Source organism: Hypanus sabinus, chromosome 4 (genome assembly GCF_030144855.1).
Source record: "Hypanus sabinus isolate sHypSab1 chromosome 4, sHypSab1.hap1, whole genome shotgun sequence".
NCBI classification, from domain to species: domain Eukaryota; kingdom Metazoa; phylum Chordata; class Chondrichthyes; order Myliobatiformes; family Dasyatidae; genus Hypanus; species Hypanus sabinus.
In genome coordinates this window covers 78,363,270-78,389,427 of record NC_082709.1, presented here as the reverse complement: position 1 = coordinate 78,389,427, position 26,158 = coordinate 78,363,270, and the positions used below count along the sequence as shown (strand labels likewise).

At 46.8% G+C, this 26,158-nt stretch overlaps 1 protein-coding gene across 4 annotated transcripts in view; it reads right to left on the bottom strand.

Moving 5' to 3' along the window:
• LOC132392916 (tensin-1-like) overlaps positions 1-26,158 on the bottom strand; it is a 389,673-nt gene that overhangs the window by 323,586 nt on the left and 39,929 nt on the right. For all 4 annotated transcript variants that reach the window (XM_059967484.1, XM_059967486.1, XM_059967485.1 and 1 more), the window contains exon 2: positions 17,457-17,571. In XM_059967484.1, coding sequence (XP_059823467.1) covers positions 17,457-17,571 — 115 coding nt within the window. The remainder of the gene's footprint in view (positions 1-17,456; positions 17,572-26,158) is intronic.

Genomic DNA, 26,158 nt, shown 5'->3' with positions numbered 1-26,158 from the left:
GGATGGTCTAGTGAAGGGGTAGCAAATAAGGGGAATGAGGAAGAGAGGTGACAGAAAGGGGTGACAGAGGGCCAAAGTTGAGCAATCTTTATTGCCTGTTACACTGGCTCAGTCCCTTTCCCTTGCAGACTTTCAGTGGGGGGGGGGGGGCTGGCACAGTGGTATACCAGTCAGCATAGTGTTTCACAGGGGTTCAATTCCCACCGCTGTCTGAAAGGAGTTTGTTTGTTCTCCCTGTCAGTACTGGGGTTTCCCCCAGGTATTCTGCTATCCTCCCACATTCCAAAGGCAAGTTAAATCAAAATTAGGTTTATTATCACTGATATATGTGGTGAAATTTGTTGATTTGTGGCAGCAGTACATAAAAATTACTATAATCACAATAAGAAATATAAGGCCATAAGAGATAGGAGTAGAATTAGGCCATTTGGCCCATCAAGTCTGCTCTGCCATTTCATCATCACTGATCCATTTCCCTCTCAACCCAAATCACCTGCCTTCTCCCCATATCACTTCATGCCCTGACCAATTGAGTCTCAGCCTCTGCCTTAAATATACCCAGTGATTTGGCCTGTTGCAATGAATTCCACAGATTCAATGCTCTCCGGCTAAAGAACTTCCTTCTCATTTCTGTTCTAAATGGATGTCCCTCTATTTTGAGGCTGTGTCCTCTAGACTTAGACTTCCCCTCTATGGAGAACATCCGCTCCACATCCACTCTATTGAGGCCTTCCAACATTTGATAGGATTCAATGAGGTCCTCCCTCATTCTTCTGAATTCCAGTGAGTGGAGGCCCAGAGCCATCAAACGCTCCTCATGCAGCAAGCCTTTCAGTCCCGGAGTCATTCTCGTGAACCCCCTCTGAACCCTTCCCAATGTCAGCACATCCAAGGGGCCCAAATGAGGCCTTACCAGTGCCTTATAAAGCTTTAACATCACATCCTTGCTTCTATATTCTGCTTACATTGCATTTCCCCTCCTCATCACCAACTCAGCCTGCAAATTAACCCTCAGGGAATCATGTACGAGCACGCCTGAGCCCTTTGCACCTCAGATTTTTGAACTTTCTCTCCATAAAAAAATAGTCAATGCTTTTATTTCTTCTACCGAAGAGCATGACCATACACTTCTGGACCATACACATCTGCCACTTCTTTGCCCATTCTTCTAATCTGTCCAGGTCCTTCTTCAGCCTCCCCGTTTCCTCAACACTACCTACCCCTCCACCTATCTCTGTATCATCCTACAATTAGCCACAAAGCTACCAGCTATCATTAACACATAACGTAAAAAGAATCAGTCTCAACACAGACCCCTGTGGAACACCACTAGTCACCATCACCAACCATAAAAAGGCTCCCTTTATTCCCACTCTTTGCCTCTTGCCGGTCAGCCAATGCTCTATCAATGCTAGTATCTTTCCTGTAATACCATGGACTCCTGACTTGTTTAGCAGCTCATGTGTGGCACCTTGTCAAAGGCCTTCTGAAAATTCAAATACACAACATTCACCATTTCTCCTTTGAATATCCTGCTTGGTATTCTCTTTCAAAGAATTCCAACAAATTTGTCAGACAAGATTTTCCCCTAGGGAAACCATGTTGCCTTTGGCCTATTTTATCCTGTGCCAACGAATACCCCAAAATCATGCCCTTAAAAATCAGCTCCAACATTTTCCCAACCACTGAAGTCAGACTAATTGGCCCATAAATTCTTTTCTTCTGCCTCTCTTCCTTTTTGAAGAGTGGAGAGACATTTTTTTCAATTTTCCAGTCCACCAGAACATGCCAGAATTTATTGATTCTTGAAAGATCATTACTAATGCCTTCAGCCACGTCTTTCAGAACCTTGGTGTATAGACCATCTGGTGCAGATGATTTATCTACCTTCAGACCTTTCAGTTTCCCAAGCACCTTCACCCAGAACTCTCACACTTCTGGCATTCTGCTTGTGTATTCCGCAGTGAAGGCTGACGCAAAATACTTGTTCAGTTCATCCACCTCTTCTATCGTCCCCCATTACTACCTCCCCAGCATCAATTTCTAGCAGTCCCGACTCCCTTTTACACTTTATATATCTGAAGAAACTTTTGGTATCCTCTTTAATATTATTGCCTAACTTACCTTTCATCTTTTCCTTCTTCATGACTTTTTTTCTGTTGCCTTCTGTTGGTTTTTAAAAGCTTCCCACCAAATTTTGCTCTGCTATATGCCCTCTCTTTGGCTTTTATGTTGGCCTTTGACTTACCCTGTCAGCCACAGTTGCATCATCCTGCCTTTAAAATATTTTCTTCTTCTTCAGTATGTATTAATCCTGCGCCTTCTGAATTGCTCCCAGAAATTCCAGCCATTGCTGTTCTGCCGTCATCCCTGCCAGTGTCCTCTTCCAATCAACTTTGACCAGCTCCTCACTCGTGCCTCTGTAATTCCCTTTACTCCACTGTAATACTGATACATCTGACTTCATTTTCTCCCTCTCAAATTTCAGGGTGAATTACTATATCATGATCACTGACTCATAAAGGTTCCTTTACCTTAAGCTCTCTAATCAATTCTGTTTCATTGCACAACACCCAATCCAGAATAGCTGGTCCCCTACTATATGTACAGTCAGACAACAATATACAGTGTGTATATATATAAGCACAGTACAAAAAGAGAACAAACAATGAAGCAGCATTCATGGGTTCGTGGTCTGTTCATAAGTGAATAAGAGTTTGCAATGTTATGTTGGCTCTGGAAACATGGTGGCACTTGCAGGCTGCCCTCATCAGATCCCCAGTCTGTGTTTGTTATTGACACAAATGGCAAATTTCACTGTACTAGCTGTGTGGTATGGGAACAGCCAGACATCAGAGTGCAAGACCCTACAGAGGAAACTAAAAACTGTCAAGAGTGTCACCGAGATCTGCTGCCCTGCTGTTTGTGACATTTACCAGGAATGTTGCAGACAAAGGGCCCAAAGCATTACTGAGAATCCCTACCACCCATCCCACAATCTCTCTGACCCACTACCGTCAGGAAGGAGGTACAGGAGCATCAGGACTCGGGCTGTCAGACTGGGAAACAGCCTCTTCCCTCCGGCTGGGACAGCGAGCTGTTTGATATTTACTATGTTCACTGGCCACCTACATGCACTTTGAATTTTATTTCATTAATATTCTGTTTTGTGTTCCGGGTGTGATATGTGTTTTGTTGATGCGCTGTGGTCCAGGGGAACGTTGGCTTGTTTGGTTGCACAGTCAGATGACCATAACCCTGAATTTGAAAGCTTTTCATTCTGGAGTCTTGCATCATCAGTCAGAGAGCACTGAGGGAGAGGGGACCCTGTGATAGTCATTCAAGCTGATGTGTAAAACCTATACAAGGAGTTTGACATTGATCTTAGGGGCAGAGAGATCGAGGGTTATTGAGATGGAAAGTCACAGGTGGTATGGCAAGAAACTGCTCAGCACATGGCAGAAATCAGCCTCCACTCCATGGACTCTCGCAGCCTCAGTAAGTTAGGCAACATAATCAAAGACCTTCCCCACCCTGGACTTTCTGTGCTCTTTCCTCTCCTACCAGGCAGGAATACAAAAGCTTGGAAGTACGTACCTTCAGGCTGAAAGACAGCTTCTACCCCACTGTTACCAGACTCTTAAATGGTTCCCAAGTGCAATAACATGGATCTTGACCTCACAACCTACCTCATTATGGCCTTGTAGCTTACTGTCTGCCTGCACGGCACTTTCTCTGTAACTGCTACACTTTATTCGGTGTCGTTATCGTTTTACCTTGTTCTACATCAGCGCACTAGCCCAGGTCTCTTTAGCTTCCTCAGAAAGTGAGAGTGTTGGTCTGAAAGTTATTAACGTGTCTGTCTCAATCATTTCCTCTCGTAGCCGTTCCATATACCCACCACCCTGTGGGTGAACGTGTGCCATTGCTTGTACAGCCCGGTCCAGCTGGTGTTGTTGAGAAGACAAGCTTTTCACTGTATCTCAGTACAGCTGACAAAAATTAAACAATTCTACCAATTCGGAAGATGGACTGAAGTTGGATGGTGAGCCATGATTGTATTAACTCGGTGGGCCGAATGGCCTCACTTGCTCTTGAACAGTCATGATGAAGGGTGTAGGCCTGATGCTGCCCTCCCCAGATGCTGCCGGACTTGCTGAGTTATTCAGGCATTTTGTGTGCATTGTTTTGTTGCTTGCCGTGTTCTGTGTTGTTCAGCTGGACATTGTGGGCGTGCTGGAGGGTGTGGCGACACTTGCTGGCTGACCCAAGCCCATCCTTCGGGTGTGTTGGTTGTTAGCACAAGCTGCACATTTCTCCGTGTGTTTCCATGCGCATTTGATCATTAAATGAATCTGAAATGCAGGTGGACTTGGTGACAGGTCTCACCCTACTCTTCCTGCACTTGAATATCCTGTCCAGCTTCACTGCCCACAGTGGTCAGGAGGGGGAGTGCTGGCCTATGGGGCAGACAGAATCACCCTCTGGTGACGTCAGGTGAGGGAGCAACTCACCCACAGCTTATGAGACCCTGTCACGGGTTCTCAACAACACCAGCTGGGCCGGGCTGTACAAGCAATGGCACACGTTCACCCACAGGGTGGTGGGTATATGGAACGGCTACGAGAGGAAATGATTGAGACAGACACATTAATAACTTTCAGACCAACACTCTCACTTTCTGAGGAAGCTAAAGAGACCTGGACTATGCACATCTACACTCACCTGACTCTACAGATACAAAGTAGAGAGCACTGTGACAAGCTGCATCACTACTTGGTATGGAAACTGAATTGTGGCAGACGGGTTGTCAAAACTACCCATCACATCTATCAGCCCACCCGCCGTCCAGGGCATGTATACAGAAAGGTGCTGGGAAAAAGCCAGTAACACAGTTAAGGATTTCACCCAGCCTGTTTGTCCCACTCCCATCAGGAGGAGGCTACACAGCATCCATCCTCCAGACTCAAAACCAGCTCCTTTCCTGATCAACACCTCCTCCCACTGACTACTTTATCATATCTTGCCAGTCATCTTATGCCCAAACATCCCTGTGCTATATCGGATCCGGAGTCACAATGATTTCCTTCTCCTTTACACTTGTGTACAGGAAATGACATTAAACAATCTGGAATCTTAAAAACCTGAAATATTGAAATTGTATACCATTATAACTCTTCTTGCACTGCAAACAAATAATTAAAAAATATAAAATTTGATTTCTACTCCACCTAACACCTCCCAGCTTCTCACTTTATTCTCCCCCCCCTCCCATCCACCCATTTCCCCTTCACTTGGCTTCATTTATCTCTCTCTCGCTCTCTGTCTCTCTCTTTCTTTCTCATGGTTAATGTGAGGGGGCATAATTTGATGATTGGAGGGAAGTGTATGGGGGGATATAGGATGAACATAGGTAGGTTTTTAGCACGAGAGTGGTGGGTGTGTGGAACATGCAGCCGGGTAGAGGCTGATGCATTCGGGATGTTTAAGAGACTCTTAGGTAAATGGGTCACTTGCATCACGTCAAATCAACAAGGATTATGCTGGGAGCAGCCTGCAAGTGAACCAACATAGCATGCCCACAACTCACTAAGCCAAACCCATACATCACTGGAATGTGGGAAGAAACCCACATGGTCCCAGGGAGAAGTTACCAACTCCATACAGACAGTGGCGAGAATTGAGACAAGGATCAATGATCACTGGCACTGTGAAGTCTTGTGTTAATCGCCGCAGGACTGTACAGTGGGGATGAACAGAGGGACCTTGGGCTCGAAGGAGAATGGGTGAAGAAGACAAACAGCACACTGGATGGGGCACTGAATCAGGAAGCCAAGTTGCGGCCACGTGGAAATCTCGCTGTGCTCGCACGTGGAGAGTTGCGAGTTACTCTGGCCAGCCTGTTACAGGAAGGAAGGGGGTGGGGGCTTCGGAGAGGGTGCAGAAGGGATGCATCAAGATGCCGTCTGGATTCGAGGGCTTGAGCTATAAGCAGAGGTTGGAAACTTCCAGATTGTTCTCTCTGGAGCAAAGGAGAATGAGAGATGACTTGGTAGAGGTTTATAAGATTATGGGAGGCATAGGTAGAGTGGACAGCCATTTCCCCAGCATGGAAATGGCTAATACAAGGGGCTTATTTCTAAGGTGGTTGCAGGGAAGTCTAGGAGGGATAAGCGAGAGACGGGATTTTCTACACAGAGTGGTAGGGGCTGACTGGGGTGGTGGCAGAGGCAGATAAATTAGGGATATTGAACAGACTCTTAGGCACACGTGGATGATAGAAAAATGGAGGGCCATGTAGAAGAGAAGAGCTGAACTGATCTTACGATAGGCTAACACATGTTAGAGGATATGCATTTATAGCGGGGGGGGGGAGGTTGAGAGGATGTGTTCTATACAGAGAGGGGGTATCTAGGACAGGCTGCCAGGAGTGGCGGTGGATGTAGATCTGGTAATGAGGCTGTTAGACGGGGAAAGGAGGGAATCGCGGGACGCCACGGTAGCACACTGGTTGACGCAGTCATCTTACAGCGCCAGCTATCACCCATTGGAGCTCATATGCTTCTCCGCGTGACCACGTGGCTTTCCTCTGGCACCTCCTGGTTCCACCACGTACAGATTTGGAAGCGTGGCGTGGCCCCCAGCACAACCCACGCTGATCTACCTTGATGCAAATCACATTTCAATGTACGTCTGGCAAATAAAGCTGACAGGCCGAGGAGATTTTGTTTAATAGGACCTTGTGTTCAGTACAGGCCTTGTGGGCCGAAGGGTCTGTTCCTGTTGCAAACTAATGTTTGTTTCCAAGAAGTGGTTTAGCCAACGGACTGGGTGTTGTGTGGGGAGCTGGAATACCTGGAGATCCGGGAGGCATTTGGTGAAATGTCAGAGCAGTGACGTGTGGCGAGAAGGTTGGATGGGGACCTTTGTTGAAGAAGTTCAGAATCAGATTCATTTATTGATCACCCATACATCAAAACATTCAGCGAAATGCGTTGTTAGCTTTAACAACCAACACAGCCTAAAGATGTACAGGGGACAGCCTGCACAGCATGCCCACGATATTCAGCAGAACAAATCAACAACGTGACAACAATTCCCTTTCCCGCCATCTCAGCCGCTCTCACACAGAGGCAGGCCTCCAACTCCAGGTGAGGCTGTCTCCAGACCTCCAGTCCTTGACCCCCGACTCACAGACCCTCAATCTTGGCAGTCAGGACCACCCAATCTCGTGTTGTGGAGGAGCCAGGCACCAGGCCTCCGAACCCTTCTCCATGACAGGCCGATCCCTGAGTTAGACACCCTCCACGAGGAGAGTGACTTAAGGGTCACTCCTGGTTCAATCATTAGTAATAGAGAGTTACTAATTACTCTGAACCAGGTGAGCACACTTATAGGACAGGGTTATTGGCGGTGTTCAAGGATTGGTTGAAACCATTCCTGTCCACAATACATGACTGATTGTTAAACCAGCCGAGAGGGTTACACATTAACAGGGAACCAAGATGCCCTGACTTTCCATGAACCCAGAAGGCCAAAGAACAGTGGCCACACACTAAGTTTTCACAGCTCGCAAATCCTCGAGTGTAAACATTACTGCAACTCGCAGTGGGGTAACTATCTCTCCATCAGGATAGTAATGTGGGCGGGGGGGGGTGGACAGTGAGGGCTGAGAAACCACTCCCCAGTCAAGGCCATAGCCAACCCATCACCTCTACTAAGAAGATCTGGCACTTAGTGTGTTCATCTGCATCTACGAGAAACCAGACTCCTCACTTATAGAGTTGTACAGCTCTGGAACAGGCTCTTCGGCCCAACTAGTCCGTGCTATCCAAGAAGGTCATCTCTAAGTCAGAGAGTCATAGAGCACCATGGCAGAGAAACATTATGTAGTCTGGCCAACTAGAGGAGAGGCCTTGCTGGATCTGGTACTAGCAGTGAGCCTGGTCCGGTTTCAGATCTCTCGGTGGGTGAGCATTTTGGTCTTCACCACAGTCTTGGACAGGGACAGGAGCAGAGAGCGTGGGGAAGTATTTATTGAAGGAGAAGGGAATAGGCAGGAACTTGGGAGCATAAATTGGGAATGGATTTACTCCAGAAATGTGGAGGATTTTTAGGGAGCGCCTGGCTGGGGGCTCCAGATAGGTTTGTCCAATCAAGGTGAAGGAACTGTGGCTGGCAAGAGAAGTAGAAGATCTAATCAAGACGAGGAAAGAGGTTTACCTAAGCTCTAGGAAGCAAGGATCAGGCAGGGCTCTAGAGAGTCACAAGGTAACCAGGAAAGGGTTCAGGAATGGAAACGGGAGCTAGAAGGGGGAATGAGAAAATCCTTGGTGGGTATAATTAAGGAAAAAGCTTCACTGGCCACTAGTATCAGAAGGCTGGGGGGAAGCAAATGTTATTCCATTGTCCAGGAAAAATAATAGAGATAATCTTGGGAATTATAGACCAGTAAGTCTTACGCCAGTGAAGGGGAAACTTCTGGAGACAATTCTTCGAGACGGGATTGAAAAGCGTTTGGAGAAACATAGTCTGATTAGGGATAGTCAGCATGGCTTTCTGAGGGCAGGTCATGCCTCAGGAGCCTGATTGAATTCTTTAAGCATGTGACAAAGCACAGTGATGAAGGCAAAGCAGTGGATGTGGTGTATATGGATTTCAGTAAGGCAATTGATAAAGTTCCCCACAGTAGGCTCATTCAGAAAATCAGGAGGCATGGCCATACGGAGGGCGGTACTATATGGAGAGTGTTTTGTCTGAAAGTTGGTGACCAGTGGAATTCCACAAGGATCTGTTCTGGGACCCCTGCTGTTTGTGATTTTCATAAATGACTTGGATGAGGAAGTGGAAGGGTGGGTCGGTAAGTTTGCAGATAACACAAAGGTTGGTGGAGTTGTGGATGGCGTAGAAGGTTGTCATAAGTTACAATGGGATATTGACAGAATGCAGAGCTGGGCTGAGAAGTGGCAGATGGAGTTCCACCCAGAAAAGTGGGAAGGGTAGTTGAGCAAGTTTGTGGTGTGCTGGCCTTTATTAGCTGCAGGATTGAGTTCAAGAGCTCTATAAAAGCTTGGCTAGACCCCACTTGGAGTATTGTGTTCAGTTCTGATCGAAGGATGTGGAAGTTTTCGAGAGGGTGCAGAGGAGATTTACCAGGATGCTGCCTGGATTAGGGAGGGTGCAGAGGAGATTCGCCAGGATGCTGCCTGGATTAGAGAGGGTGCGGAGGAGATTCGCCAGGATGCTGCATGTCTTATCAGAATAGGTTGAGTGAGCTAGGCCTTTTCTCTTTAGTGTGAAAGAGGATAAAAGTTGACAAAGGAGGATGAGAGGGGGCTTGATAGAGGTGTACAAGAGGTATAGATTGAGTGAACAGCCAGAGACCTTTTCCCAGGGTGGAAATGGCTAATATGACGGACATAATTTTAAGGTGTTTTGATGAAAGTATAGGGGAGATGTCACAGAGCATGAAGTGTGCTTGGAACACACTGTCAGGGGTGGTGGTGGGGGCAGATACAATAGGGACATTTAAGAGACTTAGGGAGGCACATGAATGGTAGAAAACGGGGGGCTGTGTAGGAGTGAAGGGTTAGATTGATCTTGCAATGGGTTGAAGTTTCAGTACAACATTGTGGGTCAGAATCAGAATCAGGTTTAATATCACCGGCAAATGTCATAAAGTTTGTCAATTTTGCGGTAGCAGCACGGACAGCTGATGGACTGCACAGAGCTGGCTGCAGAGACGGTAACTGAAACTTTTATAGCTTGCTAAACTCTGGGAGGGTACCAGAGATTGAAAAACAATCAACGTGACTCGCTTCTTCAACAAAGTAGAAAAAGAGAAGCCAGTGCTGGATTCCTGTGCTTGAATCCAAAGTTCTTTTTTTTTGGCAGCTCAGGGGCTGGGAGTGTGAGTATCGGTGTCAGGGCCCCGTGGACGTCTGGAGAGAGGGGATAAAGGGAGCAGATTCAGCCAAAGCCAGTCTTCTCGGGCTGCACAGGTGTGGAAAACGTCAGCATCAGAAGCTAACTTCAGCTGCAGATAAAAGAAGGGCAGGCTCGAGTGCAGCGGCCATTGTTGGAGTGGGCCAGTCACAGAGTGCGAGGCTTTGGCACGGTGAAGGAGGGGCAAACCCTTTTCAGTCAGGATGGAATGCTCTTCCTGTCAGATGTGGGAATTCGGGATAGCTGACAGTTTTACTGGATAACCGTATCTGCGGGAAATGCATCCAAGTTCAACGCCTGAATGACAGTGTCGAGCAGTTGGAGCTGGAATTGGGTGCACTCAGGAACATTGGGGAGGCTGAAGACGTAATAGACGAGACTTGTGAGAGATGGTCAAACCCAGAGTACAGGCTTTGGACAGTAGGTGGGTGACCAACAGGAGAGTAAAGGGAGAAGGAAGTCAGTGCCAGGGTTTCCCCGTGGCCATTCCCTTCAGCAACAAGTATATCCCTTTGGATACTGCTGGGGCGGATGGCCCATCGGATCATGGCAGCGGCCAGCAACGTGGCCAGCTCTGAGCCTGAAGGTCAGACAGTGCAGTACTTACAGGGAACTCGATAGTTGGGAGACAGAAAGGAAATCCTGTGGCCACAAAAGAGCCAGTAGGACGGTGTGTTGCCTTCTGTATGCTCCAGTCCAGGATTTATCCGAGCGGCTGCAGGACACTCTCAAGAAGGAAGGTGAACAGCCAGAGGTCGTGGTGCACATTGGCACCAATGACATCGGCAGAAAAGGGGAAGAGGTTGTACACTGTGAGTGTAGAGTTAGGAAAGAGGCTGAAGGGAAGGACCTCCAAGATTGTAATCTCCAGATTACTCCCCATGCCAAGGGCCAGTGCAGGTAGGAATGGGGTGATAGCATGGGTGAATTAGTGGCTGGGGAGATGGTGCAGGAGAGAGGGTCTCGAGTTCTTGGATCCTTGGAACTGTTTCTGGGGAATGGGCGACCTGTTCGAGAGGAATGGGTTGCCTGAACTGGAGGGTGACCAGCATCCTGGCTGGGAGGTTTGCTGATGCTACCTGGGAGAGTTTGAACTAGTTGTGCAAGGGGCTGGCAACCAGAACCCCAGGTCAGTAAGGGAAGGATCAGATCAGAGGGTAGATGTCAGGGAAAGTATTGAAAGGCAAAATTGAAATTACAGGTATGATGGGCCGGATCATTTGAAACGTTAATATTTTAATGTTGGGAGTATTATGGGTAAGAGTAATGAACATCGAGCATGGATCAGTACATGGAACTATGATGTTGTAGGCTGAGGGAAGGGCAGGAATGGGTGATAAATGTACCTGGTTTTTGAAGTTTTAGAAAGAATAGAGGAAGAGGTAAAAGAGTCAGGGTTGGTGGGGGGGGGGGTGGTGAATGTTGCACTATTAATCAGGGACAATATCACAGCTTCACTCAGGGGAGAGGGGTCAGACACTGAGTCCATTTGGGTGTAACTCAGGAATGGGAAGGGTGCAATCACACTGATGGGGTTGTAATACAGACCCCCTCCCCCCAGCAGCCCCCGGCAGATTCAGGAACAGATATGTAAGCAGATTAAGGAACTCTGTAAAAATAACAGGGTTGTTGTCATGGGAGATTTCAACTTGCCTAATATAAACTGAGACCTTCTTAATGTAAGGCATAGGTATCAAACTCAAGGCCTAAAATGAGTTTGACACCCTTGATGTAAGGGCTTAGATGTGGCAGAATCCATTAAGTGTATCCAGAAGGATTTTTCATTCAATAAACAGATGGCCCATCAAGAGGAGGGGCTGTCCTGGACCTGGTGCTGGGTACTGAGCCTGGCCAGCTGACTGACCTTTCAGTGGGTGAGCAGTTAGGGAACACTGACCACAACTCCCTGACTTTCAGGAATTCTATAGATAAGGTACTTGTGGGAGAGTTTAAAATTGGAGCAGGGAAAATCACGAGAGCATTAGGCAGGGACTAAGAAGAGGTCATTGGGAACATTTTTTTTGGCAAGTCCACACTGGCTATGCGGAGGGTGTTTAAAGATCAAGAGCACAGAGTACAGGAAAGCTATGTCCCTGTTAGAAGGAAGGAGAATCTTTGATGTCCAGAGAAGTGATGGATTTAGTCAAGAGGAAAAAGGAGAAGCATGTAAAGCTTCAGAAGTTGGGATCAAATGGAGCACTTGAGGAGTTTAAAGAAGCCAGAAAAGAACTAGAGAAGGGAATGAGGAAAGCCAGGAGGGGCCATGGAAGTCCCTGGCAAGTCGGATTAAGGTGAATCCCAAGGCATTCTATACATACATCAAGAGAAAGAGGATAACTTGGGAGAGAGAGGGACCACTCAAGGATAAAGTAGGGAGGGGGGAACATTTGCTTGGATGCAGAGATTGTGAGTGAGGTACTTAATGAGTACTTTGCTTCAGTGTTTACCAAGGAAAAGGACATGGCAGACCAGGTGATCAATGCTGAGTATATAAATATGTTCGGGTGTTTAGAGGTCAAGGAGGAGGAAGCATTGAGCCTCCTAATGAGTATTAAGGTGGATAAATCCCCAGCACCTGATGGGGTTTACCTGAGGTTTTTGAAGGAGGCAAGAGATAAGATTGCTGGGCCCTTGACCAGCATCTTTAGCTGCAGATAAGGTCCTGGAAATCTAGAAAGTGGCTAATGTTGTACCTCTTTTTAAGAAGGGAAGAAGGGAAAATCTTGGTAACTATAGATCGGTGAGTCTCACGTAGGGAAATTGCTGGAGAAAATTCTCAGGGCCCGGATAGATGAGCATTTGGAAACCCATGAAATAATTAGGGAGAGCCAGCATGGCTTTGTGTCAGGCAGGCCATGCCTTACCAACTTGACTGAGTTTTTTTGACAAAATGACAAGACGGATTGATGAGGGTAGGGCAGTGGATGTTGTCTACATGGATTTTAGTAAAATGTTTGACAAAGTCCCTCATGGAAGGCTAATCCTGAAGGTTAAAATGGATGGAGTCTGCAGTGAACCAACTGTTTGGATTCAGAACTGGCTTACGTATAGAAGACAGAGGGTAGTGGTTGAAGGGATTTATTCGAGCTGGAGATCTAGAACTAGTGGAGTTCCACAAGGGTCTGTGCTGGGGCTTCTGCTGTTTGTGATGGAAATGACCTGGATGAAAATGTAGACGGGTGGGTTAGTAAATTTGCAGATGATACCAAGATTGGTGGAGTTGTGGACAGTGTAGAAGACTGTCAAAGAATACAGTACGATATAAATCAGTTGCAGATATGGGCAGAGAGATGGCAGATGGAGTTTAACCCAGATAAATGTAAGGTTTTGCACCTTGGTAGGACAAATGCAAGGAGAGAGTGCACTGTCAAGGGCAAGATCCTTAACAGTTTTGTTTACCAGAGGGACCCCGGGATCCAAGTTCATAGCTCCTTGAAAGTGGCTACGCAGGTTGATAGGATGGTTAAGAAGGCCTATGGAATCCTTGCTTTTATTAGTTGAAGCTCTGGTTAGGCCACATCTGGAGTATTGGGTACAGTTCTGGTCGCCCCACTACAGGAAGGATGTTGAGGCTTTGGAGAGGGTGCAGAAGAGGTTTACCAGGGTGCCTCCTGGTTTAGAGGGTATGTGCTGTCACGAGAGGCTGGATAAACGTGGGTTGTTTCCCTTGGAGCGTCGAAGGCTGAGGGGAGATCTGATGCAAGATTATGAGAGGCACAGATAGAGTAGACATGGAGTATCTGTTTCCCAGGGTCGGAATGTCTGATACCAGAGGGCATGCATTGGAGGTGAGAGGGGTAGGTCCAAGGGGGATGTGAGGAGTAAGTTTTTTACTCAGAGAGTGGTGGATGCCTGGAATAGTGGTAGAGGCAAATACATTAGAGACGTTTGGATAGGCACGTGGATGGAGGGATATGGACATGGTGTAGGTAGGAGGGATTAGTGTTTGGGTATTTTTGATTTGATTTTTAGCTGGTTCAGCACAACATTGTGGGGTGAATGGCCTGTTCCTGCGCTGTACTGTTCTATGTTTAAGTCAGGAAAGAGGCACAGAAATCTTTGCTTCATGATCATTTTACTGTTGATAGAACAAAGGAAAACTGAAATGGACATTAATAGAGTTCTGCGAAGCAAAGCGAGATAAAAGCAAAACAAACTAAGATGGCATTTCCCTGTGGTGCAGCTCTTTTTACACGACTCACTGTAGAGAAGGAAAATTCCATCTACATCCGAAGATAAGAGTCATCCAATTACATGCACCAGGGTTCAAATAATGCAGTCATGTCGCACCAAGAGAAGCTTCATAGAGCTTTCGGGATTATACCAATGTAACCATTAGGGGGCACTCTGAACATCAGCAATAACATTCTACGGCCACTAGGAATCCTAACAAACTGTTACGTGTATGTCAGACCTTCTTCAAACACAAACAGACAATCAATTGTTAAGCTGCAACGAAGATAACAATTAGACAGTCAGATCCAACACCAGGGAACTGCAGCTCAGTTTAACAGCTAATACCGACAAAGTCTTAGAACCAATAATCAAAGAGGAAATAGCTTACCATTTAGGGAGGTTGAATATAATTAAACCTGGACAAGATGTTTTAATGAAAGTGAATCACGCCTGACAAATTTGCTCAGTTTCTTTGAGGACATGCCAGAGTGTTGTTTGGGGAATCCTGTTGATGAAGTGTATCTAGATTTCCAAACAACACATGACAAGGTGCCAAAAAAGAGGCTGGTGTGTAAATTAAAGACCCACGGTATCAGAGGAAGTGTGTTAGCATGGATTGACAACTGGCTGTCATGAGAAAACAGACCTGGAATAGCCTCAATGGCCACTTTGTAATGTACCCCCTGGACCCAACAAAATGGCCACTACATGTATGTTCATGGTCTTCTGCTGCTGTAGCCCATCCACTTTAAGGTTCAATGTGTTGTGCATTCAGAAATGCCCTATGCACTCCACTGGTGTAATGTGTGGTTATTTGAGTTACTGTCACCTTCCTATCAGTTGAAACCAGTCTGGCCATTCTCCTCTGACCTCGCTCGTTAACAAGGAGTTTTCTCCCATGGAACCACGACTTACAGGATCTGTTTTGATTTTTGCTCCATTCTCTCTAAACTCTAGAGACTGTGTTGCATGTGAATATCGCAGGAGATCAGCAGCTTCTGAGATACTCAAACCACCCCATCTGGCACCAACAATCATTCCACAGTCAAAGTCACTCAGATCACATTTCTTCCCCATTCTGATGTTTGGTCTGAACAACAACTGAACATCTTGACCATGTCTGCATGCTTTTGTGCTTTGAGTTGTTGCCACGTGATTGGCTGTTTAGATATTTGCATTAATAAGCAGGTGTACAGGTGTACCTGATACAGCGGCCACTGAATGTAGTTCCAATTTACTCACGTCTCCCCACGTGTCAGCATCTCTCCTGACCCATCCTCACTGGAACCAGACTGGTGAGACTTCACCTTGCTCCCCTTCCTCAAGGTGTCCCTCCTCATCTTAGTCCCAATTGAGGAACACTTGGGATAGGTGAATGAGAGGAGATTTGATAGAGGTATACAGTACAGAGTCACGGGGGCATAGATAGGTTAAATGCAAGTAGGCTTTCCCCACTGAGTGAGACTAGAACTAGAGGTCATTGGTTAAGGGTGAAAGGTGAAATATTTAAGGGGTACCTGAGGGGGAATCTTCACTCAGAGGGTGGTGAGAGTGTGGAACGAGCTGCCAGCGGAAGTGGTGGATGTGGGTTCGATTACAACATTGCGGGAGAAGTCTGGATAGGTACATGGGTGCGATGGGTGTGGAGGGCTATGTTTCACATAGATGGGACGAGATGGAATAACAACAGCATGGACTAGATGGGCCGAATGGCCTGTTTCAGTGCTGTAGTGTTCTATGACTCTATAACATTCTCTTATGGCACTGGAGCATAAGAGAATAAGAGGTGTTTTGATATGTAAAATTATGAGGGGTATAGATAGGGTAAATGGAAGCAGGCTTTTTCCGCTGAGGTTGGGTGAATCAAGAACTAGAGGTTGTGATTTACGGGTGAAAGGTGAAATATTTAAGGGGGATGGGGGGAAACTCCTTCAGAGGGTGGTGCGAGAATGAAACGAATTGTGGTGGAGTCAGGTTTGATTTCCACTTGTGAAAGAAGTTTAGGTAAGAGTATGGATGAAAGGATTATGGTGAGCTATGGACGGTGCAGGTCAACGGGGTGAGCCTAGTTGTTATGGTCTAGATCAGCCAAAGGATCTGTTTCTGCGCTGGACTGTTCTGTATCTCTACGACCTTATTCTGAGCCTGTGACCCTCGGCCCAGGTACAACATCCAGCCCGTTGAGCCACAGTGTTTCTGGGAGTGGCCACACAGGGGCAGTGCAGGATCACATTCTGAGCAAATTCCTCATTCAATAACGCAGACAAAATGCTGGAGGAACTCGGGGGGGTCAGGAGGCATCAATGGAGGGGAATAAACAGATGGCATTTCAGACCAAGACCCTTCTTCAGGGTTGGGAAGGGAGGGGGCAGAAGCCAGCATAAGGAGGTGGGGGAGGAGGAAGAGTACAGGTGGTAGGTAAAGCCAGGAGAGGGAGTAGGTGGGTGAGTGTGGAGGGAGAATGAAGGACTTTTTTAATGAGCTGTTGGGTTTCTTTGTTTTGTGGCTGTCTGTGAGGAGATGAATCTCAAGGTTGTATGTAGTATACATACTTTGTTAATTAATATACTTTGAACTTTTGAAATAAGAAGGTAGTGATCTTTACGTCTTCCACCTATCAACTCCCAGCTTCTTACTAACCCTCCTCCTGCAGGAGCAGGGTACTCTCTCTCTCTCTCACACACACACACACACTCACACACACACACACACACGTACACACACACGTACACACACACACACACACAAACACACACACACACACACACACACTCAGATAAGGACAGAGAGATGAGACGAGAGGGACACATAGACTGACGGAGATATTGAAGGAACACATGAAGGAAGCTGAACAGATAGAGAGGAAAAGGACCCGTAGACACAGTCACAGACAGAATTAGAGGGAGAGGGGCTGAAGATCACACGTAGGTAAGTGTAGTCACAGAGAGACAGAGACAGATGGAGAGTGAAAGAGAGGGAGAGAGACAGATAGACAGAGAGAGTGGAACAGGGACAGACAGAGACACAAACAGACGGAGAAAGTCAGAGGGACAGATAGAGAGACAGGCAGACAGATGCAGAGAGACAGAGGAAGAGAGACAGAGGGAGAGAGTCAGAGGGAGAGGGATGGACAGAGAGAGACAGATGGAGATGGACAGATAGAGAGAGATGGAGGGACAGGGACAGACAGAGAGACGGGGGAGATGCAGAGTGATTATAGACAGATACATGGGAGTCACACAGAAGGAGAAGGGACAAAGACACCCCAGGGCAGAGACACATCGATTTCCCAGGGAATGTAGACGATGAGATGAAGGAACTTATTGGAGACTCACCGCGACAAACGCTGCCGTCTGTGGTGATCATCTGTTCACACGCCACACATGCCTTCAGCTTCTTGTACGTCTTTGCATGGAAGGTATGGCAGCTGGGGGCTTCACGGTCATCAGGCTGAAAGGGGAACAGCACACGAGGTGAGGGGTGTGGGGTAAGGTGGCAGTGAAAGACTATGTGGAGAAACAAGAGATGCCATCACCCTGTGCTCAAGCCAATCCATCTGAGAGCTTGTGAAGTGCTGAGACATTGGGTAGTGTTAATGCACAAATATATACATGAACCAAAAACCTTAAGACATAGAAACACAGGAAGCCTACAGCACAATACAGGCCCTTCGGCCCACAAAGTTGTGCCAAACATGTCCCTACCTTGGAAATTACTAGGGTTACCCACAACCCTGTATTTCTCTGAGCTCCATCTACCTGTCCAGGAGTCTCTTAAAACACCCTATCGTAGCCGCCTCCACCACCATTACTGGCAGCCCATTCCACACACTCACCACTCTCTGAGTAAAAAAACTTACCCCTGATATCTCCTCTGTACCTACTCCCCAGCACCTTAAACCTGTGTCCTCTTGTGTTAGCCATTTCAGCCCTGGGAAAAAGCCTCTGACTATCCACACAACCATTGCCTCTCATCATCTTACACACCTCAATCAGGTCACCTCTCATCCTCCGTCGCTCCAAGGAGAAAAGGCCGAGTTCACTCAACCTGTTTGCATAAGGCATGCTCCCCAATCCAGGCAACATCCTTGTAAATCTCCTCTGCACCCTTTCTATGGTTTCCACGTGTTTCCTGCAGTGAGACGACCAGAACTGAGCACAGTACTCCAAGTGGGGTCTGACCAGGGTCCTATATAGCTGCAACATTACCTCTCGGATCTTAAACTCAATCCCACAACTGATGAAGGCCCATACACCGTACGCCTTCTTAACCACAGAGTCAACCTGCGCAGCAGCTTTGAGTGTCCTATGGACTCAGACCCCAAGATCCCTCTGATCCTCCACACTGCCAAGAGTCTTACCATTAATACTATATTCTGCCATCATATTTGACCTACCAAAATGAACCACCTCACCCTTATCTGGGTTGAACTTAATCTGGCACTTCTCAGCCCAGTTTTGCATCCTATCAATGTCCTGCTGTAACCTCTGACAGCCCTCCACACTATCCACAACACCCCCAACCTTTGTGTCATCAGCAAATTTACTAACTCATCCCTCCACCTCCTCATCCAGGCCATATATAAAAATCACAGAGTATAACCATATAACCATATAACAATCACAGCATGGAAACAGGCCATCTTGGCCCTCCTAGTCCGTGCCGAACCCTTAATCTCACCTAGTCCCACCTACCCGCACTCAGCCCATAACCCTCCACTCCTTTCCTGTCCATATACCTATTCCCTGAATCATTCTTGTGAGCCTCCTCCGCACCGTCTCCAATGCTTTTCATAGATAAGGGGCCCATACTCCACGTGTAGTCTGACGGATGCCTTGTCAATCTTTAGCATTACATCCTTGGTTTTTATTCTAGTCCTCTTAAAACGAATGCCAACATTGCATTTGCCTTCTCACCACAGACTCAGCCTGGAAGTTAACCTTTAAGGCATCCTACATGAGGACTCCAAAGTCCTTTTAAACTTTTGATTTTTGAATTTTCTTTCCATTTAGAAAAACATCTACATCTTTATCCCTCTACCAAAGTGTATAACCATACAGCTCCCTACGCTATATTCCATCTGCCAATACTTTGCCCATTCTCCCAATCTAAGTTCTTCTGCAGGCTCCCTGATTTCTCAACACTAGCTGTCCTTCCACCTATCTTCATATTGTCCACAAACTTGGCCACAAAGCTGTCAATGCTGCCATCTAAATCAATGCCATATAATGTGAAAAGAATCGGGCCAGACACTGATCCTTGGAGAACACCACTAATCACCAGCAGCCTATCAGAAAAGACCACATTAATTCCCCATCTTTGTCTCCTGCCAGTCAGCCAATCTCCTATCCACGTTCGTATCCTTCCTGTAATACCATGGACTCTTACCTTGCGAAACGGCACCTTGTCAAAGACCTTCTTAGGAGCTTCACATTCTGGGACGTACAGGAGCCTGATGAACCACACTCCGTAACAAAAGAACTTAGGACAGTACCGTACAGTTCAGACTCTTCAGCCCATGAGGTTCTGCTAACCTCTTAATCTACTCTAAGATTATTCCATCCCTTCCCTGCCAGATGGCCCCTCCATTATTCTATCAACCATGTGCCTATCTAAGAGTTTCTTGTACCTACCTCTAACACCATCCCTGGCAGCGCATTCCACACACCCACCAAATGTTTCTTCCACCACCATCTTATTTTTGAATGGCCCATGAACCCATGAACACGACCCCACTGTTCCTTTTCTGTAATGTTTAATTATTTTTGTAACCTATCCTGTGTTTACGCATTGTGCTGTACTACTGTCACAAAGAAACACATTTCATGATGTGTCAGTGATGATAAACCTGATTCCGTTTCTGCCTCTCATTTCCCGATCTTTTTTATGCCCCAGAACCTGACCATTATCTGAGAGGTCCACGGACCCCAGGTTGGGAATCCCTGTGGTTTAATGACCGAGGGGTCTGCGGAATGGTGGAATGGTGTAGTAGAGTTGATGGGCCAAATGGCCTATGTCTTACTGTCTTTGGGACAAATACATTGAACCCCAGCCTTTGCCTGTACTGAACCTGCAAACCTACTGTGCGTTTGAGGGTCTGGGTGGGGCGCTCCTCAGTCACCCCAACAAAAGCGAGTTTATCCGTTCCGCTCTCCAAAGGTGAACCAGCCAACGGCACTCAGGACTTTCAGAGAGCCCTATCTAAAATCAGTATGAATCGAGAGTTCTCACACAAGTCCAATGTCAAAAGTGTCAAGTTCAGTCTTCGGGCTTCCCACTCCCTCCGCCCCCCCCCCCCCCCCCCCCGCCTCCTACCTCCACCTCACTGCCCCTCACACTCGCTCTCTCCGCTGCAAGAAACGGTGTTGGATAGACTGTTGAGTCTGAAGGCTGATAAGTCCCCGGGACCTGATGGTCTGCATCCCAGGGTACTTAAAAAGGTGGCTCTAGAAATCGTGGACGCATTGGTAATCATTTTCCAATGTTCTATGGATTCAGGAACAGTTCCTGCTGATTGGAGGGTGGCTAATGTTGTCCCACTTTTCAAGAAAGGAGGGAGAGAGAAAACAGGGAATTATAGACCGGTTAGCCTGGCGTCAGTGGTGGGAAAGATGCTGGAGTCAACTATAAAAGAGGAAATTACAACACATTTGGATAACAGTAGAAGGATCAATCCGAGTCAGCATGGATTTATGAAGGGGAAGTCATGCTTGACTAATCTTCTGGAGTTTTTTGGGGATGTAACTATGAAAATGGACAAGGGAGAGCCAGTGGATGTAGTGTACCTGGACTTCCAGAAAGCTTTTGATAAAGTCCCACATAGGAGATTGGTGGGCAAAATTAGAGCACATGGTATTGGGGGCAGAGTACTGACATGGATTGAAAATTGGCTGGCTGACAGGAAACTAAGAGTAGCGATTAACGGGTCCCTTTCGGAATGGCAGGCTGTGACCAGTGGGATACCGCAAGGTTCGGTGCTGGGACCGTAGCTGTTTACAATATACATTAATGATTTAGATGAAGGGATTAAAAGTAGCATTGGCAAATTTGCTGATGACACAAAGCTGGGTGGCAGTGTGAAATGTCAGGAGGATGTTATGAGAATGCCGGGTGACTTGGACAGGTTGGGTGAGCGGGCAAATGTATGGCAGATGCAGTTTAATGTGGGTAAATGTGAGGTTATTCACTTTGGTGGCAAGAACAGGAAGGCAGATTACTATCTAAATGGAGTCAAGTTAGGAAAAGGGGAAGTACAATGAGATCTAAGTGTTCTTGTGTATCAGTCAATGAAAGCAAGCATGCAGGTACAGCAGGCAGTGAAGAAAGCTAATGACATGCTAGCTTTTATAACAAGAGGAATTGAGTATAGGAGTAAAGAGGTCCTTCTGCAGCTGTACAGGGCCCTGGTGAGACCCCACCTGGAGTATTGTGTGCAGTTTTGGTCTCCAAATTTGAGGAAGGACATTCTTGCTATTGAGCGAGTGCAGCGTAGGTTCACAAGGTTAATTCCCGGAATGGCGGGACTGTCAGATGTTGAAAGTTTGGAGTGACTGGGCTTGTATACACTGGAATTTAGAAGGATGAAAGGGGATCTGATTGAAACATATAAGATTATTAAGGGATTGGACATGCTGGAGGCAGGAAGCATGTTCCCGCTGATGGGTGAGTCCAGAACTAGAGGCCACAGTTTAAGAATAAGGGGTAGGCCATTTAGAACAGAGATGCGGAAGAACTTTTTCACCCAGAGAGTGGTGGATATGTGAAATGCTCTGCCCCAGAAGGCAGTGGAGGCCAAGTCTCTGGATGCATTCAAGAGAGAGTTAGATAGAGCTCTTATAGATAGCGGAGTCAAGGGATATGGGGAGAGGGCAGGAACGGGGTACTGATTGTGGATGATCAGCCATGATCACAGTGAATGGCGGTGCTGGCTAGAAGGGCCGAATGGCCTACTCCTGCACCTACTGTCTATTGTCTATTGCACCCTCACAACCCTCTTGGAAAATAGAGGAGAGAAAGAGGAAGATGTTGGGTGATGTTAGTAAAAAAATTGGAGTTTTTAATTTATAGCTTCTCTTGTTATGTATAGAGAGGTATGAGAGAGAGGGAAGGAGAGAAAGAGGGAATGAGAGAAATAGAGAGAGAGAGATAGAGAGTGAGAAAGGAAAGGAGAGAGACAGACGGACAGAGTGTGTGTGTGTATTTCTCACTGTGAGAAAGGCTGAGGGATAGAGAGACAGAGAGGGACTGGGAGACAGAGACGGTCAGAGTCATGGAGTAATACTGCACAGTTACAGACCCTTTATTCCATCCGGTTCATGTCAACCATGGTGCCCACCCAGTTTGTCCCAATTTTCCGTATTCAGCCCATCTCCCTCCAAGACTCATCTCTCCATTTACCTAACCGAACACTTCTCATAAGGTAGTATTGCACCTGCCTCAACCACTTCAATTGGCAGTTCGTTCCATACACTCACTACGCTCTGGGTGAAAAAAATTATCCATCAGGTCCCTTTTAAATCTTTTCCCTCTCACCCGAAACCTATGCCCCTTAGCTTTGGTCTCCCTCCCCTGGGGAAAAGATTGTTACAGTCCACCTTACCCATGTCTCTCATAACGTTAATATTTTTGATGAAGTCACTCTTCTTTCTCCTGCATTCCAAGGAGTAGGACCTACCCTGGCAGATTCCTCCAGATGCGTGGTAGGGAGCACTCTGACTGGCTGTGTCGCTGTCCGGATCACAAGAAGCTGCGGAGGCTTGGAGATTCAGACCTCCCTGTCGTTGAGGACATCTTCGAGAAGGCAGCATCCGCCACCAAGAAGGCGGTCACAAAGGACCCTCACCCTCCCAGACATGCCCTCTCCTCATTGCGGAGACAGGACAGGAGCCGGAAGACCCACACTCTGTTTTAGAAACAGATTCTTCCCCTCCGACATCGTCCATGAATCCATGAACACTTCCTCATTATTTCACCTTTTGGACTTTATTTATTTATAATTTTGTCTATTTAGAGAAATAGCGTAGAATGGGCCCCTTTGAGTCACGCCACCCAACAACCCACCAATTTGACCCTAGACAATTTACAGCGACCAATTAACCTACTCAATGGTACGTCTTTGGACTGTGGGAGGAAACTGTATCACCAGGAGGAAACCCCCACACACACACACGGAGAGGAATGTACAAACTTGCTTACAGAAGAGCTCTGAACTCCGACGCTCCCAGCGGTATAGGTGTTGTGCTAATCGCTACAGCACTGGGGTGCACCACGTTACTTTGATGTTTGTTTTAACTATTTTTCCTGTGATCGCAAGACCCTGGTAATACAAGATACTGCTAGTCCGGCTCATTGGATCATTGGCGCGATTGATGCGGGGGGAGGGGACTGCGCGGTCTCAGTTGTTGTGTTGTCAAGGCCCTCGTGCCACGGCACCACTTGTTGTCATCCAGGGCGGCGAAGGAAGTGTGTGAGAGAACAGAGACGCGCTGGAATCCGTGCTGGTTTGGGGGCTGACCCATCAATGCTGCTCTCCAGTGCTTTTCCCTGGAAAACAAGCTGGGCTGCTTTTGTCGGCGACTGACCCAGTGTGAGGCAGGGCAGTCTAACTTGCCTTTTTCTATGGCAGACCCAGTGTAAGATGAGCAAGTGCTCTGTTCTTTTTCTTGCGGAAACGTAGCCCCAGGACAGCACCCCATGAACCATTAACCTTCAGGCCACAACACGCAGGCACTTGGGCTAATACTGTAGTGACATGTGATATATCGGAATAGAACTGTACATGCTATGTGTGGCTCGATGCACCTCAGCCCGGAGGAGTGACGTTTCATTTAGTTGTATACAGGTGACTGGTTAATAAAATACAACCATAAAACAATCGATTTCCAACAAAGGCCAGTGATAATATCGACTCTGATTCTGGTTCTGGCCCTGACCAACCTTCCCTACACCTTGAGCCCTCTAATTCCGGAAACTTCCTCAGAAATCTTCCCTGTGCTTAACCACATCTGTCCAATAACAGGGTGACCCACTCTGTAAGATCATACTCCAAGTGAGGCCTCCCCAACAACTCATACAGCTGCAACAAAAGTCTCAACTTCCAGACACAATCCCCTGACTGATGAAGGCCAGATGAAGGAAAGAGAGTGAGAAAGAAAGGGGGAGAGAGAGTGAGAGATGGGGGGGGGGGGGGAGAGAGAGAGAGAGAGAAAGAGAGAGAGTGTTTTTGTGTCTGCTAGAGAGTGTGTGTGTGAGAGGAAAAGAGGCAGAGAAAGGGAAGGGAGGGATACACACACACACACACAAACATATAGATAGATAGATAGATAGATAGATAGATAGATAGATAGACAGATAGATAGATAGATAGATAGATAGATAGATAGATAGATAGAAAGAGAGTGAGTGTGTACGTGTGAGTGAATGTGTGAGAGAGAAAGACGGAGAAACAGGAACAAGAAAGTCCAGATTTACCGACAGAGTATAAGAGAGGAGAACTGTGAAGTTTCAGAAAGAGCAGTAAGACTGGCAGACGGGAATAATTAAGAGCTCAGCAAAACACTTAAAAGAGGAATAATAGAGTTTGTGGATAATGTTTCAAAGAAAAGAATAAGTGGTTTGCAAACTGTCTATGAGTTTGTAAAGAAATCCTGTAGTTGTATGAAGACTCAGTGATAAATGGGGAGATTTATAACGGGGAACGGAACAGTGAATAATGACTCTGGACAGTCTTCACTAAGAATACTGGAATAGCTTCCGGAAGTGTGGGGGAACAAAGGGAACATAAAACATAAAACACTACAGTACTGTACAGGCCTTTCGGCCAACAATGCTGTGCTGATCTTTTAACCTACTGCAATATCAATCTAACCCTTCCCTCCCACATTGCCCTCCATTTTTCTACCATCCATGTGCCTATCTAAGAGACTCAAATGTCCCTACTGTATCTGCCCTTACCAGCACCCCGACAGGGTGTTTCAGGCACCCACGGCTCTGACATCCCACCTATACTTTCCACCTTAAAGCTATGCCCACTCGCATTAACTCTTCCCACCCTGGCAAAAAGCCTCTGGCTGTCCACTTGATCAATGCCTCTCATCATCTTGTACACCTCTATCAAGCCACCTCTCATCCTCTGTCACTCCAAAGAGAAAAGCCCAAACTCACTCAACCTACCCTCATAAGACACGGTCTCTAATCCAGGCAGCATCTGGGTAAATCTCCTCTGCCCTCTCTCTAAAGCTTCCACATCCTTCCTATAATAAAGCATCCAGAACTGAACACAATATTCTAAGTGTGGTCCAACCAGGGTTTTACAGAGCTGCAACATTACCTTGTGGCTCTTGAACTCATTTCCCTAACTAACAAAGGGCAACACACCATACACCTTCTTAACCACCCTAGCAACTCGTGTGGCAACGAAGGCATAAACTTAGTGAAGGATAGAACATACTGCAGGGGCTGAATGGCCTCTCCCTGCTCCCATTGATGCAGGAACCAATGTCTCAACAATTAGGTGGCAGTCAGGGACACCACATTGATGAAAATGCACCCCCCCACACTCCAAATCTGAAACACTGCCACACATTCCTCCTTTGCCCTTCTGCTGATGTTTACAGTCTGTTAAATCCCGTACGCCAACACCTCCACACAGCCTGCCTGCCTTCGGGAGTTTAAAATAAACGTTCCAAGTTCAAAGTAAGTATATTATCGAGGTACGTATAGGTCAGCAGATGCTACCTTGAGATTTATTTCTTCCAGTCATTCAGAGTAGAACAAAGAACTAGAACATAGAACACAGACCAGTACAGCGCAAGAAGAGGATCTTAGCCCCGCAGTGTTGTGCTGAACCAATTCAATTAGTCACCAAAAGGCCAACTAAACTAATCCCTCTGCCTGCACAATGCCCATATTCTTCCATTTTCGTCACATTCATGTGCCTATCTAAAGGTCTCTTAAAATCCCTAATGTTTCTGCCTCCACCTCCACCTCAGGCAGTGCATTCCAGGCACCCACCACTCTCTGAGTGAAAAAACTGGGC